Raw genomic sequence first — 19,132 nt, forward strand, 5'->3', positions numbered from 1 at the left:
CCAAGTTCCCCCGCTCTGAATACCATTTTGGTCTAGCATGGACGAGGAATCTAGAACTGTGATGTTAGCTTTGCCTCCAAACTCAAAACAAGATTCGTGAAGAAATTGAAAGCATGTTTAGGGAGCGAGGAATGTGGTGTCTGACTTCGACACCACATTCGTCGCTCCAAACTTGGATAGCAAACGCGGACTGTCTTTCTATTTTTTTCAGGAGGACAATGTGCGACAGGGAGTGAATCAGCAAAGCAACTTAGAGAGAGGGACATGTGATAGTCCGTACCATACGTTGATGGGAGCATCCTGTTATCGCAGTGACAGCACTGCGACGGTGGCAGCGTGAACTAAATTGGGTGGGAGGAGGCCGGCGCGCGTGCGGTCACAAGTTGCGCGACCACGTGTGATAACTCTGGCTAAGGATGATAAGTCAGGATAAGTCTTATTGATTTGCACACCTGACATGGGTGGGAGGTGAGGTTGTGATAGAGATATAAAGAGCTCCTGCAACCCCATTATCTTTAATATATTCACTCACCGATCAACGCTCTTCATATTGCAAAGTATATCTCCAATGGCAGAACCTAAGGTAGATCTTGCATCGCTCTCGCTCTTCCGCGCCACACCTGCGCAGACTGAAGAGTCACGGCGCCGGACTTTCCCTCAGTGGGGTGGCACTCTGAGTCAGACGGACTACCTTGCGCGAGATGCGGCGATGGAATTGGGCGAATACGCCAAGGATGGAAAGTGGATCACTTGGTGAGCGCTCTACTTTGCTAGTGAAGGTGAGCTAATGGAAGAGAAGGGTACTGGCGCCACGGGACGACCCCACAACACTTGATTTTATGAGTGCCTGCGAGACGTAAGCGAATCGATTTTCCTCAACAAAAGAGCAATTCCTGACGTGCGTCTTTGGGGGCAGATACAAGCGCACAGGTCTCGTCGCTTACCCCTCTTCCTCTCCATCTGAGCCCAACTCAGTGCACGAAGCAACTTGTTATGGTGTCGCCTGCGTATTTACTCCACCCTCAAAGCGCGGGCGCGGTTACGCAAACCATATGATGAGCCTCCTGCATTGGGTCAATGCATTGCGTGCCAATCTTCCTAAATTCCCCGAGGCATGGGGTGCACCGCCAGAAGAGGTAGCAGATGCTGGTGAAGGACTATTCTCGGTGCTGTACAGTGATGTTGGGGAGGAGTTCTATCGATCGGCTGGCCCTGGAGGCAAAGGGGGCGGATGGGAGAAGCGGGGAGCGATCTCAACTATTTGGGAGGTGGGCACAGAGGAAGGTGGTGATGAGGGATGGAATTGGTTGACGGAAGAGCAATTGAACGGGCTTTGGGAGCGTGATGCCGTTCGGATCAGGAAGGAGCTGGCGAACATGCCAACGAGCGACAGCTCATATAAGGTAGAGCGCCCAGCGGCATTCGCAACATACCTGCCAACGGATGGTGTCTGCGAGTTCCACATCACAAAGTCAACGTTCGCCTCCAATTTTTCCATGGCAGACGGATTCTGGGGCGTAGAGTCCACGAGCGACCCAGGGACATACGCAAGCTGGAGCGTTGACTTGAGACCACCTCCAGCAACGCTGATCGTCACGCGACTCTGCGCCAGTGAAGAGATGTTCCCTGGGCTGATTGCGAAGATCAAACAGGCGGCTAGACGAAGCGGAATTGGAAGAGTAGAGGTGTGGAATTTGAGAGTAGGATTGAAAGAGGTCGCAGAGAAGACGGGTGGGCGGACGTTCATACGAAATGAACATTTGCCACAGATAGTGTGGTATGGACCTGGAACAACGGGAGACGTAGAGTGGGCGTATAATGACAAGTAAGTCCTCTTGCCGTCCAAAATAAGGGATTAGCTGACGGTGTTCAACAGATTCTGTTGGTGCTGAAGCGCTGATACGTGGTACTCTCGCGGGACAGCCAGCTGAGTCATGTCTAGTAAATATTAGAATCATGTATCCCCTGGTCTACAGAGTTTACACAAACTCACATTGATGTAAGATCAAGCTGGAATGAATTTTATATTTGGCCACATGTACGTTTCGAGTCACGTGGGAACTGAGTACAGTACATATCCCAATAATGCATACGGTCGGGAGCCTGAAAATGCCATGCATTACCATGGATATGCACAATGCTGGGTGTCACACACTGTGACACCGTGTGACCTTGTTATAACCACAGTAGATAGTACATCAATTACTTGGTAAAATATTGATCTAACGACGCCTGCTTTGCATTCTGTAGCTCCTCCCATCACGACTGACCACAATAACTACAGAGTTGCTCTAAGGCTAAGCGAGGATTACAGCATGCGGTCTCAATGCGCTGACATAATGCGCTCAATTCTATGTTGTTGCCGTCGTCGTGGTCATCAGATTCAATCTCAATAGGCTTAACAGTTTCCTGAGTAGGTTTATTGTCAACTTTGCTTGGATTGAGACATTGTAAAGACTTTTGTGATATCTTATCTAGCATATTTTGCTGCTTATATTCACACATAGAACAATGCAGCCCCCATTAATAGTACCCAGACAATGCATAATACCCTCAAAAGTTCATGCATTATTCAGTATAAAGTTTTTAGTGCATAATGGCTGCGCCCACGATGGGACCCTGCCAAAGTCGATGCATTATCAAGGATATGCATTACTGGGATATGCATTATTGGGATATGTACTGTAGTACTCATTTCTTAGGAGCCTTCGAGTTTAGGGGAAACTACATGGAACTTGATTGGAACCTCCTTCCCTTTTCTCTGTCTAACCTTTTAGCATGACTCAAAGTGAAGAAAGATCCGAATTTTTTCCTCGGATTGCAGACATTGCTGGTAGAACTCATGCCGGAGATGGGGATATCTCCGCTAGACCACTCGAAGAGATCGAGTCTCTTTGCATGCAATGTAGGAAGCAGGTGGGTTCACAACATTCCTATGACTGGTAGAATACTCACTTCCGTCAGGGAGTGACGTGCATGATGCTCATATCAATCCCGTTCTTCCAGGAAGTAATTGTGATGAGTTTCTGTTGCGAACATTGCGGCCACTCAAACAATGAGATCCAACCAGCAGGGAAGATCAGATGTGAGCACTCATTTCATCTCTTTACTTCCACCTCCTAACATTGTATCTCCGAGGCAGCTGCAGGCGTTATGTACACAGTAAAAGTTCTTAACCGCGGTGACCTTGACCGCCAACTCATTTGTTCCGAAACATGTAGTATCAATATTCCCGAGTTTCAGCTGGTTCTTCCGCCCCCCTGCGGGCAGCTTACAACTGTCGAGGGTCTTCTCCGGAATACCGTTGCAGATATCAGCGTACAGCAGCCACACATTCAAAATAAGAACGCCTGCGCTAAAATTCAGGAAATCGTTGATGGTCTCAAGGAGATCATTACTGATGACGAAGATGGAGACGAAGGGAAGGACACGCATGAGAAGAGAGAACTTTCGAACGAGGATCCAGTCACACATGCAATCTCCATCACTCTAGATGACCCATCTGGGAATTCATTCCTTGAGTTTGTGGGCAGCATGTCCGATCTGAAGTGGAACATGCGCACATACGAGCGGTCGCTCGAGCAGAACCAGCAGCTGCGATTGGTACCATCTGCAGAAGACTCGGAAGAAAATACAGCAGACAAGGGAAGACAGGAATCTGAGGGTTTGAATGAGGAATTGTTCGAATTCCCTGGAATCTGCCCGCATTGCGGACGACCACTCATCACCCGCATGAAAAAAGTTTCTATCCCCTATTTCAAGGTGTGTACCGAGGGAACACTGAATCTGCATTCCTGACAACCCCGCCAGGACTCTCTTATAATGTCAACTAATTGTGACGACTGCGGATATCGGGATAATGAGATCAAGTCAGGGACTGCAATTTCTGAGCAGGGCAAGAAGATCACGTTGAAGGTTGAAGATAAAGACGACCTTAGTCGCGACATACTTAAAGTAAGTGCATACACTATATTTTGAGATCCTTTGACTCAATAATGTCCTGTAGAGCAATACGAGCGGTCTTAGCATACCAGAGATAGACCTAGTTCTTCACCCTGGCACACTAGGGGGACGTTTCACGACTTTAGAAGGCATATTAGATCAGGTATACGATGAACTCACTGAGAAAGTCTTTAATACAGGGGATTCTGGGGTCATAGATATCGATGACAGGGCCGAGTTCCGGGAGTTCTTGAGAAAGCTTGAGCAGGTGTGTTTTCTTCTCTTTTTAACATCATATGATTCTGATTCTGCAATTAGGTCAAGAATGCTGATATTCCATTTACCTTGATTCTAGATGACCCCTTGGCAAACTCACACGTACAGAATTTATATGCACCTGATCCAGATCCAGAAATGGAAATCGTCTCATACGAACGAATGTGGCAGCAGAATGAAGATCTTGGACTGAATGGCATGAATGTGGAATCGTATGGCGGTGATGATATGAAGGGTGCTGAAAGTTAAGAAGTCATGGCAATGGAAGATGCAGACTCGGATAGTTTCAATTGTCTATCGTTTGCGTTGGGTCATTACTAGCCCGTCACTGCGAGTCACGACCCAAGACAGACACTCACGGAACTATATGATCATTTGCATCTTCTACCATCTGTTCAGCAACTAGAGTAAGAGCTTCTGATGAGTGTTGATTGAGTGCTGTGGCGATGAGGGCTGGTTGCGGCTCTGTTACGTAACGAGGCACGAGCGAAGGAACAGAGTTTAGTCTTTGTGAGAACAACAGAAGCGGCACAAACTCTTCTTCTCGTACCGTGACTGTCATTCCCTAGTAGTCGTTGTCGATGTTCTCTCCATCCTCCTTTGTTTTCTTTCTTTCACACAAGTACCTACAAGTAAACCAACACCCACAATTCTTTCATCCTTTCTCATTTTAATATCGAAACCCACGCCCGGCACCGTCGTTCTACCATGGTGGAAGTAATCGTACCTCGCATAAACTCTGATCCGTCGCTCGAAGTTCAGCCGAACTTCGAATCACCTGCTTTTGCAGCATGTACTGCCGCCCTCATAGGCTCAGGACTGACCGCAGAAGCCGCCCTCGCCCAGCTCGTCAATGGTTGGACCCAAGAATGCCAAGAACGCATCGTCCTCTGGCAGCAACAGCTCGACAAAGACGCACACGCCATCCAAGAAGCCGCAGATCGCGAGCGCGAAGAAAGAGAAGCCGCAGAAGCAGAAGAACGTCGCGAAACCGAGAAAAAGAAACCGAAGATCAACGACTTTAACGTCGACCTACCGGTATCAGATGTCATCATCCCGCATCCCTCGCAATTCGCGCTCCAAAAGGTCAAGAACATGGAGTTCGTTGAACTCTGGTACTTCAGCCCTGACGGCTGTCGTGAGGCTCGAGACTGGAACAAGTCCTCCGCGGACGACACTCTAGGTCTCGAAAAGATCGATGGCATCGTTGCCTTGAAATCCTTTTCTTCCTTCAAAGCCTCTAACAAAGCCTTACAGGATCACGATCTTTCCTGGAGGCAGTTCGACATGGCCAAAACCAGCTTCCTTGTCCATATCAAGAAGGCCAGTGTAGAGACTCATGCCTTTCATTGTGCAATATGGCAGTTTTCACTGGGGAGTACATGGCACGAACTTGTAGCATCACTCTGTGTGCTACCCGCAGCTATCTCTATATGAGGCGCAGCTTTCCCGCGCGTACCTTTCCCGCGCTTTACGATGTATATGCGCGCGCGCTTTCCCGCGCTTGAGCGCCCTATAGCGCCAGCCATCCGGAAGCATCCATCCACTGTCCACCAAGTTCCCTAGTGCGTATATTTCCATTTCTCACATTTGCATATCGTTCCATCTTTATTTTTATCATGGACCCTTACTTACATATATACTTACATACCTTACTCGGTAGCGCTTCGGCTCCGCATGACAGCGCTTAGGCGCCATACTTAAGCGCCAGCAGTACATACTATGACTTACTCACTTACTCTCCCACCAGAACGACAGAGGACTTACTGGTTACTACCCACTATTTACCTAGCAGAACATAGTAGAAATCTATTTGTTTACACCTCGCATCTCTCTTCTCTTGTCTTACATCATATCATCACTTAAGCAAACTCACTCTTACTCTCTCTTGTTTCCGCATACACGCGCGCGCATTCCCGCACTTCGCGCATTCTCGCGCCTCGCGCGCACCTGCGCTTTCCCGCGCTTCGCATTGGCCAACCAGTAGCGCTTTCAGCGCATACCTCTAGATCCTTGCTGCACTCGCTTCCCCTTTAGGGTCAAACGCACTTGTCGTCTCAAGTATAGCAGACTAGGCAACGCACGACCTTACAACAATTATAGATACAGTCAGGAGCATTGTTCGTGCCTCGCTGTATCATTGAACCTTCACCGGTTGGCCCGACAAGCACCAGATGGTGCTTGCACTTTTCTTCACGCTCATCACAAACCACGAACACAGAATGCGCCCACGGGGGGAAAATACTCTTCTCCGCTACGCAAGCATGGTTCGCAGAGATTGGCACGACCGTCTTACCCTAAATCAAGGTTTCAACATCGGATTATTTAACAATGCGCTATATAACAGCCTGTCAGATGACGTCTGGGAAGAAGAACGAGATGAAGGGATGAAAATGGTATGCATCTTCCCCCATACAAACATTGACCAACCCTAACACACTTGATTCACTTCACCCTCTCGCGAACTCACTACCTACTTACACAACATTCGAATATGCTTTCCCCAACTCGCTCATGCTCCCTTTGCTGTCTGCTTCCCGCTACATGCTCCCCTCTTCACCTCCAACCTGCTACCAACCCATGCTACCAAACCTGCCTCGACCACGGCTGCACCCATGCTTCCCGCTTCCCACCTCCCACCACCTGCTTCCCGCACAACGTTCTAACTCCACCCACAATTCGCTTCCCTCACCTGCTACCAACACTTGGATGAACTCCGCTCAACCACTTCCCGCACCCACGCTACCAAACTACTCGCTGCATTACCCTACCTTCTCAACCCAGCTCCAGAACTCCGTCGCCCTCTCATCTTCACAGTCGAAAGGACGAACTCGGGAAAATGCCCCATCTCGCGGGAAACAAGAACCTGTGGGGGTCACTCAGTCTGAAGAATGCTTCCACCCATACCACCGTCCCTCGGGAAACCAGCAAGGGAAACAACCCAACGCCAACCAGCTTTTTCCAGTGGGCACAGGCAAAACTGGCTCCTCCGCCTGTGCCCTTTGCTTGGGCTGTTTCCATCACAACATCCACAAGTGCGTCACCGAGCTCTTGTGGGATGGACACACCAAAACCCGCTGCACCCGCAATTCAGCAGGGCACCTGGTCAACCCCGAAGGACGCGAGCTATGCTACGACTGGCAAAGACCCAATGGCTGCATCAACACCTCCCATTCCCACGTACATGAGTGCTCAGGGTGTGGAAGCAAAGAACATGGCGCTCAAGGATGTTCTCTCAGCGAGACACTCTAACGCCCTCACCCCATACCATGCAGAAGCCTGGCACCACATTCTCACGAGTTCCAAACTTATACATAGATACAAACATATACCTAATAGTCTGCGCATGGGTTTCACCGGTAGTATACGCCCCATCACCTCTACTTACACCCCAGCTAATAATCCATCCATTCTTGAACATCGTGATGCTTTTACTGCAATTATTGAACGTGAATATGCCACCGGCAGATATATGGGCCCACTCACCAGAACTAAGACGGAAACCCTCATTGGTCCTTTCCAAACGGCTCCCTTGTCCATCATACCCAAGCCAGGTAAACCAGGGAGATTCCGCATTGTCCAAAACCTATCCTTTCCTTCATCACCTTCCCCCCCAATCTCATCCATCAACTCATCCATCGATTCCAACCTCTACCCTTGCACGTGGGGCACCGCCGCTACCATTTGCACCCTCATCTGGCACCTTCCACCAGGATCCCAAGCAGCCGTCCGAGACGTGGCCGAAGCTTACCGAACCGTACCTTTACACCCTTCCCAATGGCCGGGATTGGTGGTTCGCACAGACACCAACAGCTTCGCCATCGACACGAGCTTCTGCTTCGGTTGTTCATCAGCCGCAGGATCATACAGAGAAATGGCAGATGCAGGCACCGACGTCATGCGCTCACAAGGCATCGGCCCTGTGTCCAAATGGGTCGACGACCACTTCTTCATCCGCATCCTGCACAAATACCTCAACGAATACAACCAGCTGCGGGCAGCAAGAGCACTCATCGTCACCAAGAATGGCGGTCGTCTTGTGGAGGGAGGTCATCGCTGGTATCGAGGATCCTCAATGCCCGACGACCGAATTGAGGAGTTCAACAAAGACTTCACCTTTCCAATCATTGACCTTTCTTCTGCTTCTCCCCGCTCCCCAGAAGACGCACGCTTCACCTACTGCTTCGACGATATTAACAGACTCTCTCGCTTTCTGGGCATCCTGTGGGAACTCGCCAAGGACATACTCTTCTCCACATGCGCCCCATTCATCGGGTTCCTATGGGATCTGGAGACCCGCAGGGTCTCCATCCCAGAACAGAAGAAGGAGAAATACCTGGAGGCCATCCATGAGTGGGAGAAGCAACCCGCACACACCCTGCATGAAACGCAACAGCTCCACGGAAAACTCCTTCATGTGTCTTTCGTTCTCCCTGCCGGGAGAGCATACCTGGTTTCCCTCGAAGCCATGCTATCCATCTGTAGTAACCGTCCTCACATGCCTTGCACCCCCCCAAAAAGACACTCCAAACGACCTCCACTGGTGGAAAAGCACTCTCACACAACCCAACGTCTCCCACACCATCCCAGGACACGTCGACGTCATCGAACCTGAAGCTTACTCAGATGCTAGCTCGGGCGTTGGCATTGCGATCTGGATCAAGGGCTGGTGGCGAGCTTGGCGCCTTATTCCAGGGTGGGACAGAGACAATCGAGACATTGGCTGGGCCAAAGCAGTCGGAATGGAACTCCTTGCTTGCATGCTCGCTGCTAACTGCCCAGAAAACTCATGCCTCAAGATTTACGGGGATAACTGTGGCGTCGTTGAAGGATGGTGGAAGGGCCGCAGCCGGAACCGCGCCACCAATGAAGTATTCAAACGCATCCATAAGCTGTCAGCCACAACCAACTGCACCTTCCTCACTCGTTACGTTCCCAGCGCGCACAACCCCGCAGACGAGCCTTCAAGGGGGAAATACCCACCAGCCAACCTCCTTCTCCCTCCAGTGCACATTCCCGCAGAAATCCAAGAGTTCCTCATTGACTTTGACGCTCCCACTCTCCCTGCTGAACGTCTCGCTGAAATGACGCGGCGCCGAACTGCCACACCCACTCAGCCTCGCTGCGATGTCAACCATCATTCCCACAACCTCAACGACGTCCTCAGACGCGAGGGGGAGGCTCTCTTCGAAGCGTCACAAACATAGTAAGTCTTTGCCACCCACGAAAACTATCAAACAGCCGTTGAAGGCTTCTTCCCCTACAGCCTATCCTGCTAACCCCGCTCTGCTCCCATCCCCATTACGCCCACATTGCGCAGCCAGAGACCGTCTACGTCTCTGGTCCCCGACAAGCTCTAACTCACTGCTGACGCACCCGAATCTCGACGTCCAGCGCATACAAAATGTAATGATACACGCTTGGGCCCGCAGCACTCAAGAACTGTACGGCAGCGGAATCCTCGCCTTTCACGTATTCTGCGACACGAAGTCGATTGCAGAAGCACAACGGTCCCCAGCATCTTCCGACCTCATCGCCTCATTCATTGCCACCATGGCGGGTCTATATTCTGGAAAAACGGTATCCAACTATGTACATGGTGTGCGCGCATGGCATATCTTGCACAGTCAACCCTGGACCATCGACGATGACCAAATTGTCACGCTGCTCAAAGCGGCGAACAACCTTACCCCCGCCACTTCCAAGAAGAAGAAACGACAACCATACACAATCAGCTTCGTCGAAGTGCTCCTGGGAAAACTTGACGCCGACAATCCACTCACCGCTGCAGTACGCGCATGCCTCGCTGTCACCTTCTACACCATGGCTCGAGCAGGTGAATTTACAGTGCCCAGCATTAACGGGTTTGACCCATCCTTGCACATCACCTGCTCAGACGTCCAACACGAAACAGACCAAAACGGTTTGCAAACGACCGTGTTCCACTTACCGCGCACAAAATCTTCCCCCACAGGTGAAGACATTTCATGCGCACACCAGCATGGTGTCTCCAACCCCGTAGCAGCTCTAGAGAATCATTACCACATTAACGACCCTACCAGAAATATAGCCCTCTTTTCCTACAAGCATGGGAAAGGCCATCGCGTCCTCACAAAGTCAAAATTCATCGCGTGCCTCGCACAAGCCGCGACAGATGCAGGCCTTGTCCCTCTGCAGGGTCATGGAATCAGAATAGGCGCTACATTGGAATATCTTCTTCGCAACATCCCATTCGACGTAGTCAAAACCATGGGACGCTGGGCTAGCGACGCCTTTCAACTCTACCTTCGAAAACACACACAGATCCTCGCACCATACCTGCAAGCCACCCCTGCACTTCATGATGAGTATCTGCGATACACAATGCCACGCATCCGCTAAGGCTTTCGTCAAAGTAAGCACCTAGTTCATCCGCTCCTACTACCTTGGGAATATGAGTTTCGCTCTATGCGTCGCTGGACTCCTACTAGTGTGGGATTCGCAGCTCACTCGTCTCTTACAGGCATGCAGATTGGGACCGGGAAGCACTGCGCGCTTTCGCCCAGATAGCTCTATCGTATTCTTACAGCTTAGGTCTTTGTCCGTTGTAGTAGAAATTCAAAATTTTGCGACCCAAACACTAAGCTTCTAACGTGAATCTCAAAGACTTCAATCAATTCAAACGCGTTCAACACTGATCACGTGATCATTGATAATTTTCGATCGCCCACTTTTGAAGGAATCTGGAATCTGCAACCCGAAAATTCTGCCTCGTGAACATCCTCTGCATCTGGCCACGTTTCAGAGCCTGAACGTATCCAAAAATGCAAAGTGACGACGTGATATGGTCTGTGATTGGCCATGAATTCTGCTCGTATAAAGTCAAGTACGTCCACCGCCATGATGTACCCTGCATAACCTCACATATCATACATGCTACAGGACTGTCACTCAGAATTTCTGCCGGAATGAATACAATGTCACGGGTCTGTGTACACGGCAGTCATGTCCACTTGCGAACTCGCGGTATGCGACGGTGAGGGAGAATGAAGGCAAGTGTACTTGATTCAATGTCATATGTCATGATTGATGTCCACCTAGGTGTGCTGTATCTATGTATAAAAACGATCGAGCGGGCACATACACCTGCTAATATGTGGGAGAAGATTGAGTTGTCAAAAGACTATTCCAAGGCACTAGAACAGGTGAATTGGCTCCAGACTCAAGCTACTTTCGATTGACGTGCTTTGCTTCCGTCATCCAGATCGATAAAGAGCTAAAGTATTGGCCAAACTTCACTATTCACAAATGCAAACAGCGTGTCACGAAGATAACCCAGTATCTTATCAAAATGCGTCGAATAAAACTACGGCAGGAGTGCGTCTTCAACTTGTGTGACTTGTTACTACTCATTTACACTTATTCAGGCCAAAGCTCGTGGGCGTGAAAAAGAAGTTAGATAGACGCGAAGCGACACGGGAACGCAAGGCTCTCTCTGCTGCCCACCTTGAAAAATCCATCGAAAAGGAGCTGATCGAGCGGCTCAAATCAAAAGCATACGGCGATGCGCCACTCAACGTGAACGAAAGTGTCTGGCAAACAATCCTCGACCGGGAAAAGAGTGGAAAGGAGAAGGAATTGAATGTTGGTGCTCAGTTGGATATGGAAGATGATGAGACGGATGGGGAGGAGGAAGAGGAGGAGGAGATGGAGGAGGACTGGGACGCCGAAGGGGACGAGTTTGTTAGTGATTTCAGTGGAGATGAAGATGGCGATTTGGATGATGAACTGAGCGATTTGGAAGATGTGGTAGACGGAGGATTGGGCGCAGAGGAGAGTGGGGATGACCAGTCAGACGACGACAGCTCACCAGAAGATGAACCACCATCCAAAACCGTCCTTGGAAAGCGGAAAACCAAGCCAACAACAGCAAGGGCACCCCCAAGAAAGAAATTGGACAAGCCAGGGAGAAGTTCGTTGTTTCTGAATTCGACATCCAGTGACTTATCATTACTCTTTACAGGAGGCCCGAGGGTGGAAGTGGAAATCGAGCGAGAAATGGAGAGTGTACCACTCACAAGGTCCGCATTGGCCAATTGGTAGCCATTGGGGACCTGGGTCCTCAGCTGTTTTACATATATATATTCCACTGCGGTACGAGCAGCCACATTCAAGATTCGTGAACGATCTTGATTATCGATGAGACACATGAATCAGTTCTCGATAGGCTGATCACCGTCATCATCACCTGCTCTCGCCAATGTTGTTTTCCCCCATTGAATGAGCTCTGACAACCGTGGCTGGGATGCCAGTGGCTTCTTGCTCAACAGCGCTCGAAAGACCTTTCGACAAAACTCGGCATAAGTTACTCGTTCCTCCCCAGATAACAGGCTCTGGTGTGCAAGTCATTAGCTCCATGATCAGACATCAGGGCAATTGCACGAACTTCATAGTTGTTTCTCATAGCTGAGAGCATAGAAACCAAGAAGCCAAGATACTTGTGGTTGACGGGATCTGTATTATCTCGCAAACGCTCAGTGAGATTGGCAAATACCGCTAGTTGACGATGAGCGGTGTATTTGACCCTGATGAACGAATTCTCACATTCAATCAGCGTCTGCCGGACTGTCGAATATTCTTCTAGCGATATCTCGAATGTAGATGATCCTGTAGACGGCTCGGCCAGCACGCCACGTAGAAGTGGGTGTTGAAGACCGTCTAGAGTGAATACGATGGATGCATACTCGTGTTCGATTGTCGTCTTGGAGGGAACAGTACATGTGAGGAGGACTTCGATAAAGTAGTCCTCATATGCCTTCAAGCGATGAGTATTTTTCTACGAGAAACAAAAATTGGACTTACATTGTAAGCCTTCGAATCAAGTCTGAGAAGTGCAAGGCAGAATCTAAGACCAACCCGGCGACGCCATAGGGGATCAGGTATCCGCTCCCATGATTCAGGTCCAAGGTGCATGTGGTTTTTCCAACTCTGAAAAGGAAGAGCTGAATAGCAGCAGTCGAAACAGGTATCGAAACAAACCGATCCATTCTGAACCAGCACATTACCGACTCCTACCCAACAATCAATCCATCTATCAGCTGTCTCACGGCGACTATCGACTGTGCTTGGTGCGGGGGAGTCGACTACATATCTGCAAACAACCCGGAATATCGCTGAAGCAAGCGGTGCACAGATCTAAAAACTGTCAGGAAAAAATATAGGAGGAACAACAAGAACGACCTTGCAAACTGCTTCTTCCTTCCTTTTCCACTCCATTCCAGAAGTTTGTGCAGGCTCGTCACCAAGAGCAGCTAAGATTTCTGGATCGTTCAAGTCGATGAAGAACTTGTCGTACTCATCCTGGCTCTCCTGATTATCAACACTCAATGATATTGGTGGTGCGGTGGGCCGGGGTAAGGCCCTCATTCGAGCATCCAGAAAAGCTGACACCACCTCTTGGCACGAAGCACTCGAATTTTGCTCTATGGCAATAGGATTTTTGGGACTGAAGACGTCCTTTACCCATGCTGATGAGGAAGGGAAAGTCAGGAAATATCTCGTTGGCTTTAGTCAATCACTTACGTCCCTCCAGAAAGGCAGGATCTGGATACTCGTGTCGCTCATCCGTAGTGTCCAGTGAGCATGTCTCAATCATACGAACAACCGATGTGAGAAGACTCTTGACCATCTCCACTGTCTTGTTCTTCACGATATTCTTGTTGTCTTTATTCGTTAGCGTGCGCGCCTCCTGGTATTCGTCCAGTAGGATGCCGGTAACCTCGGCAAGCCAGTTGAGAATTTCTCCAAGCTGTACGCGGTGATGTCGCATAACAGCGCAAATATGCTCAATGCCTCGAATGCATACAGCCCTGGTGAAATCGTGTGCATCTTTGAAGTTGACGCATCGACGAGCTTGCCCAACGCGGTGTCGAACGTTGGAGATGGAGGGATCAAGATGAATCGCGACTGCCATAGCATTGAGTCGGTTGAAAAGCATAGAACTCTCCTGCCCAGTCGGCTGAACGGCCCTAGTCGATGACACCGAGCCAACTGGGACGACCATGTTCAGCATTTTCTTCACCTGTATGTCCCGTTGTTTTCTCTCCGTGTCACTCGTGCTGTCCGCCTGCGCAACTTGTACGATCATCTTGAGGAGCACCTCGAATACGTTGTCGCCCCTGTCTTGTACTGAAAGCAAAGAAATATCCCTTTGCACCATGAATTGCATAAATTTAGGCTGCTCGTGGCGGAGACTGGCAAATCTACGGCTCCTGAATATTTCCACGAGGTGGTTGAACATTATCATTGCATCATCCAAATTCCAATGCCAACGCTTCCACAAGAGAAGCATCGAGAAGCGACGACGGAGACGTACTCGTCTCGTTTGTTGAGGGATGCAGTATGTGTGAGTGCATCCTTCTGTGGATCGGCAACTAGGGAGATGAGCTTCAGAGTAGCCAAAACCGTTTCCCATGAAGGTGCGATTCTACTGAGGGATGTCGACATCCCGTGCACAGAGAACTGTGAGAGCGCACAAAAAGAGAATACATTCCGCCAAACGTACTCGCTCGCCTCAACTGCAGTGATGAACGATGATGCTTCGTCTTGGATCAACTGTTTGAACAAAAGCCAAAATGGCTCCGATGATAGTTTACCAGGAGACTCAGGCGTGCAGTTGATCAAGAGGTGAAAGAGGCATATCCATGACTCTACAGCTTGAACGGCAGTTGAGTTGGTCTCTAGGGGGCCATCGGGTTCCCTAAACGATGCTAAAATTTCCCGGAGGTCTACATCTGACAGGGGCCGCATGAGCAAGAGCGCAAATTTGAACAACTCTCGGGTCTCTGATGACCCCCGCCGAGTCCTTGCAGCGTGCATGATCCGGGCAGCGAGCTCTACTGCAAACCAGCAAACAGGTAATGAAAATTGATGAAAATTAGCCTCCAACACCCGCGCCACTAAAGAACCCATAGTCTCGTGTACCGTGAGCTCCAGCGAACTGAAGTCCTGGTCGTCGATGCTGAGACACTGCCACGATACCAACTGGCACACCGTTCGCATTGCGAGTTCCCAGTCCTTCCCAGTCACAGCCGTCCACTCGTGTCCTTTGAGCACGTCATCCGCGAGCTGATCACACAAGGGTGCAATTACAGTCGTAAGAACATGCACCGATGTGTCAGGTCCAAGGTCGAACCCTCGAATAACATATGACATAGGAGCAACAGGCTGAGCATGCCCTGTAACGAGGCATATCAGCTGGTGAAGAAACCCGCGGCCAATATACGTTCCGGCTGAGAACGCAATCCCTGAGGGCAAAGAGTCGATGCCCAAGTCGACTGTGGTCAACAACGCCCGTTGATCTGCAGCATGCATAAACTCGTGGACGTCGTTATAACCCTTCCTACGCACAGGTGGTGGTCGTTCGCGTGGCGGATCTAGTGGTATATCAAAGTCAACGTGGCTACGACGCGGACCGACGCGGAAGGGTGGAGGACCTGACTCAGCATGCGATTTTCTCTGGTGTTCATCCTGACTGGACTCGACACTAGATTGAAGGTTTAGAATCAACACGCGAGACCGGAATTTTCTGGCGCTTAGATTGAGTATCTTCTCGACGAACTCGGGATGAAATCGCAGACGCAGGCTGCCGCATTAATCCAGGTTGCCTTTGCCACCTATCTATCTCCTTCCTCCAAGTCGGGTCCAGCGCCTGATGGAATCCTTCATCACCCAGATCAATTCGCAAACCCCTTCGCGCAATATGCGTGCCAGATTGGTGGAAGCTGTAGAGCTCTCCCTCCGCTTTCTTGCGCTTCTTCTTCCTCCGTTCCCTTCGTAGTGCCTTGGACTCGCGCTCCGCTGGTATTGTCGATTCTGTCCGCTTGTGGACCTTGTGATGATGTGAATGCTGAGAGCGGTGGTCATGGTCAGAAGAAACAGCGGGGAAGGAGAGAAGGGTCTGATTCCCCATTCGCGCGCCACCTGTTACAATATTGAGCTTTGGCCTTGAGTGTCCACCTCTGCTTTCACCCATGTCTCGGGATTTTGCACCAGAACCTCGGGGTCTCCTGACTTGACTTGGCCCTCTGCTTTCTCCCACCACCCACCGTCCTGGTCCGCGTAAGCATCCAGTCAATCAGACTCTTCTCGTGCATAGGCCGGCGACTTCGGCTCCATGCGTCGATCCGTGCGTCGTCGATCATACCGTCACTTTCCTCGCCATCACTCTCGGATCCACTCTCAGAACTGGAAGAGATGCTAATGGCCGGAGACCTTGATCTGACTTTGGGTGATGCCCGCCGACGAACTTGTGATACGATGTCTGGTACCTCAGCCTCCATGTCCTCTTCTCGAGGAATTTCGACATCCGAGCTCTCAGGGTCTCCCTGAATTACAACATCACGTCCACCAGCACCCATTCGGACGCGTGCATGTCCAGGTCTCAAGGGCTCGTCGCCACTATCAGACGGCGTTGGAGAACGCGCTCTTTTCGCACTGGCAAGACTTTTCACTTGGGAACTTTGCTGCTCGAGCTGCTTCTTGATCATGACAGCGGGCATCATACGCTGCAAGAGGCGGAAACGTTTGCGATCTTTAGAAGAAATTTGGGGAGGACTGCTGAACTCCTCGCGAGGCTCACGGGCGAGCGGATCATCATCGGACAAATCCAAGTGATTGCTCCCATCAGGCAATGTAGACGAGGAGCGTGGTGGTGTTGACGGTGCCGAAGGAATTTCAATTGCATCGTTGTCGGTATCAGGGTTGACATTCTCCAAGTTATGGTCGTTGTGGTCGAAGAAATTATAGTAGTCGTAGTCATCATCTTGTTGATACTCGTATTCGTCGGTCGCAGGGGGATTCCTTGCCAACGAACGGGACTGAAGCTGTGAAGGATCAAAACGAAGGGAACGCGAGGGTGAGGGCGAGCGGGAAGGAGACAGTGTGACATGTTGCTTTCCCTTCAAAAGCCTGGATAGGACTGGCGGAGACAGCTAAAAAAAGGAAGATATCCAGTACGTCAGTATATAACAAGTGTTTCCAAACAAATCTCACCTCGCCTAAGTGAGATGGAGACCGTCTCGAGGATACTGAAGATGATCTCGCAGCAGGCTGCTTTGACGATGATGCTACCAGTGGGAAATTCTTGAAACGTCTCTTCTTCGCAATTTCTTTCTCTTCCTGCGCTCTCAGGCGAGCTTCTTCCTTCTCCCTCTTCTTTGCCTCAGCCTCAGCCTTCTTCCGAGCTCTCCTCGCATCCCTCGCTAACTTGCGAACTTCATCTGTTCCCTCAATCTCGTCGCTTTCAGACAGATCTCTTAGAGCCTCAGGGAGCCATCCTTCCTCCTGTTCACGGTTATGATGATCAGCTTCAGCAATGGTGACCCGCCTCTTTCGCCTCCTTCCTTCCACATCCACATAATCTCGGTCCTCTTCCGGATTGTCAACCGGGAAAATATACTCTGCCTGGGTTCCACCTTGCGTCTGCCCATCGGCCCACTGTGACCCATCTTCTCCATGCATCTCGCGATGTTGCGGACTCACAAACTTCACGATCGCATCGGGGTTTGCCTTCATCTGCGCCTTGTACTGCGCCTTGTCAAACGCGTACGGTTGAAGCTGACGTGCCTGCCTGCGGCGAAGAGAATAACGGCTGACTGGTTCTGGGTCATCAGGGATAACGAGATGTGGAGGAGACGGGAGTGGTAATAGATCCTGTGATTCTACAGCCGGGGATGGGGCGTCTTGAGCTATTGGGGTGATTGGGGTCAACAGGCGTCTCGAGCGGGTTTCAGGAGAGATGAGAAGCAGCTCGTCAGGGGATGGAGATCGACGACCAGAGGGATACGCAGTGAGCGGTGGCGTATCTCGGGTCATATGGGTAGGTTTTCCGATACTCTGGGGAGTAATCCCCTGGGACGATTGCGTCGAAGGCTCTGGGGAAGAAAACAACGACCACGAGTCTGCTGGGCGCGACATGGAAGGGGATGGACTCAAACTTAGTCCCTCGTGTTGAGATAGAGCAAGATGTGCTAGGCTCTGAGAAAAATCTAGAGATTGAGAGGGGAACGCCGCGGGCGATGACGGGAAAAGGGCGTCATCTAGCTGAGGTTGAGAGGAATCAGGAAGCGGCAACTGGGGATCAGCCTGTGGCCGCACGTCGGCTGAAGCGATGGGATGATTGGTCAGGTTTCCAGATTCAGCTGGAAGAAGTGGGGGAGGGATATCTAGGTCGTTGAAACTCGGCTCGTGAATATGTGGGTGACGAGCCTCGTTGCGCAATGACTTTTCGGGTGCATCGGCAGCTGGAAGGAATAGTTTGGGAATATGGTTGAATGCAACCTGCATTGGCGAGTGTAGTGTACTTGTATGCAGTACAAAAGATGTGGTGGTTTTCACAGGCGATGCGTGGGACGACGAACTGACATCGACAATCAGCTGCGATTCAGGTTCGCCATGAGTTGTCTTGAGAAGTAATGAGCACCGCAGTAAGATTAATATCAGAATTTCAAGTCTACCTTGGCACGTTTCCGTGGGGAGGGTTGATCTTGTCTATCATTAAACCTTCCATGCAACTCGGTGGTAGGTCCTGAATTCGGTCGCGTCTTCTTGGAGGAGAGATGGGTGTAATAATCTACCTCTGAGGCATCAAATTCACGTTCTTCAACGTCGGATGTGTCCACGACTTCATCAAGGTCCATGCAGAGAAATTGGATTGGATTCAGTGATAACTTTAAGAGACAAGGTCAAAGCAAGTCGAAGTCAGTGTGACAGCTGCACGCGACGTGATTCGTCACGTGATTGTGACCAAGTATAATGAAGTTCCCGATACTACGGCTGGGTTTTTATCGTCGAAAAAATCAATTTTTGGCAGAGAAATCCATTAACTCCGGCCCTAAAGGCGTCCGGCTGTTTCGTCTGCGCATATCATTCTGGT

At 50.3% G+C, this 19,132-nt stretch overlaps 4 protein-coding genes across 4 annotated transcripts; 3 read left to right on the forward strand and 1 right to left on the reverse strand.

Moving 5' to 3' along the window:
- The first annotated feature begins 176 nt into the window (after positions 1-176).
- On the forward strand, positions 177-2,033 carry F5147DRAFT_690088 (uncharacterized protein). Its single transcript, XM_041437034.1, is given in 7 exon segments — positions 177-198; positions 281-410; positions 533-753; positions 775-779; positions 886-1,969; positions 1,988-1,991; positions 2,009-2,033. 3 exon segments carry the CDS (start codon positions 569-571, stop codon positions 1,827-1,829), a joined length of 1,134 nt encoding a protein of 377 aa, XP_041293996.1. The 5' UTR covers positions 177-198; positions 281-410; positions 533-568; the 3' UTR covers positions 1,830-1,969; positions 1,988-1,991; positions 2,009-2,033.
- A 698-nt stretch (positions 2,034-2,731) lies between these two features.
- On the forward strand, positions 2,732-4,467 carry F5147DRAFT_634444 (zf-ZPR1-domain-containing protein; the record flags this gene model as incomplete). The annotated part of the gene is made up of 6 exons (XM_041432863.1): positions 2,732-2,916; positions 2,965-3,085; positions 3,143-3,762; positions 3,811-3,954; positions 4,007-4,210; positions 4,261-4,467. Exons 1-6 carry the CDS (start codon positions 2,779-2,781, stop codon positions 4,465-4,467), a joined length of 1,434 nt encoding a protein of 477 aa, XP_041293997.1. The 5' UTR covers positions 2,732-2,778.
- A 6,406-nt stretch (positions 4,468-10,873) lies between these two features.
- F5147DRAFT_136474 (Mak16 protein) lies at positions 10,874-12,431 on the forward strand. The gene is made up of 5 exons (XM_041428218.1): positions 10,874-11,083; positions 11,140-11,249; positions 11,299-11,402; positions 11,462-11,574; positions 11,625-12,431. The coding sequence occupies exons 1-5, from the start codon at positions 11,022-11,024 to the stop codon at positions 12,298-12,300; spliced, it is 1,065 nt and encodes a 354-aa protein (XP_041293998.1). The 5' UTR covers positions 10,874-11,021; the 3' UTR covers positions 12,301-12,431.
- F5147DRAFT_651942 (Mus7/MMS22 family-domain-containing protein) lies at positions 12,411-18,896 on the reverse strand (the record flags this gene model as incomplete). The annotated part of the gene is made up of 14 exons (XM_041433569.1): positions 12,411-12,590; positions 12,644-13,033; positions 13,060-13,185; positions 13,237-13,392; positions 13,438-13,724; positions 13,780-14,468; positions 14,573-14,683; positions 14,762-15,632; positions 15,672-15,841; positions 15,873-16,105; positions 16,305-17,189; positions 17,251-18,537; positions 18,622-18,660; positions 18,714-18,896. 14 exons carry the CDS (start codon positions 18,894-18,896, stop codon positions 12,411-12,413), a joined length of 5,607 nt encoding a protein of 1,868 aa, XP_041293999.1.
- Positions 18,897-19,132: the final 236 nt, after the last annotated feature.

The sequence above is a fragment of the Suillus discolor genome (assembly GCF_016758755.1).
Source record: "Suillus discolor strain FC423 chromosome Unknown F5147scaffold_21, whole genome shotgun sequence".
Lineage (NCBI taxonomy): Eukaryota > Fungi > Basidiomycota > Agaricomycetes > Boletales > Suillaceae > Suillus > Suillus discolor.

Excerpts from the sequence above, each read along its gene's own strand:
- F5147DRAFT_690088 (XM_041437034.1), top strand. The coding sequence starts at position 569 with ATGGCAGAACCTAAGGTAGATCTTGCATCGCTCTCGCTCTTCCGCGCC.
- F5147DRAFT_136474 (XM_041428218.1), top strand. The coding sequence starts at position 11,022 with ATGCAAAGTGACGACGTGATATGGTCTGTGATTGGCCATGAATTCTGC. Across the intron at positions 11,403-11,461 it reads ATTCCAAGGCACTAGAACAG|ATCGATAAAGAGCTAAAGTA; the intron begins GTGAATTGGCTC and ends TCCGTCATCCAG. Across the intron at positions 11,575-11,624 it reads CGAATAAAACTACGGCAGGA|GCCAAAGCTCGTGGGCGTGA; the intron begins GTGCGTCTTCAA and ends ACACTTATTCAG.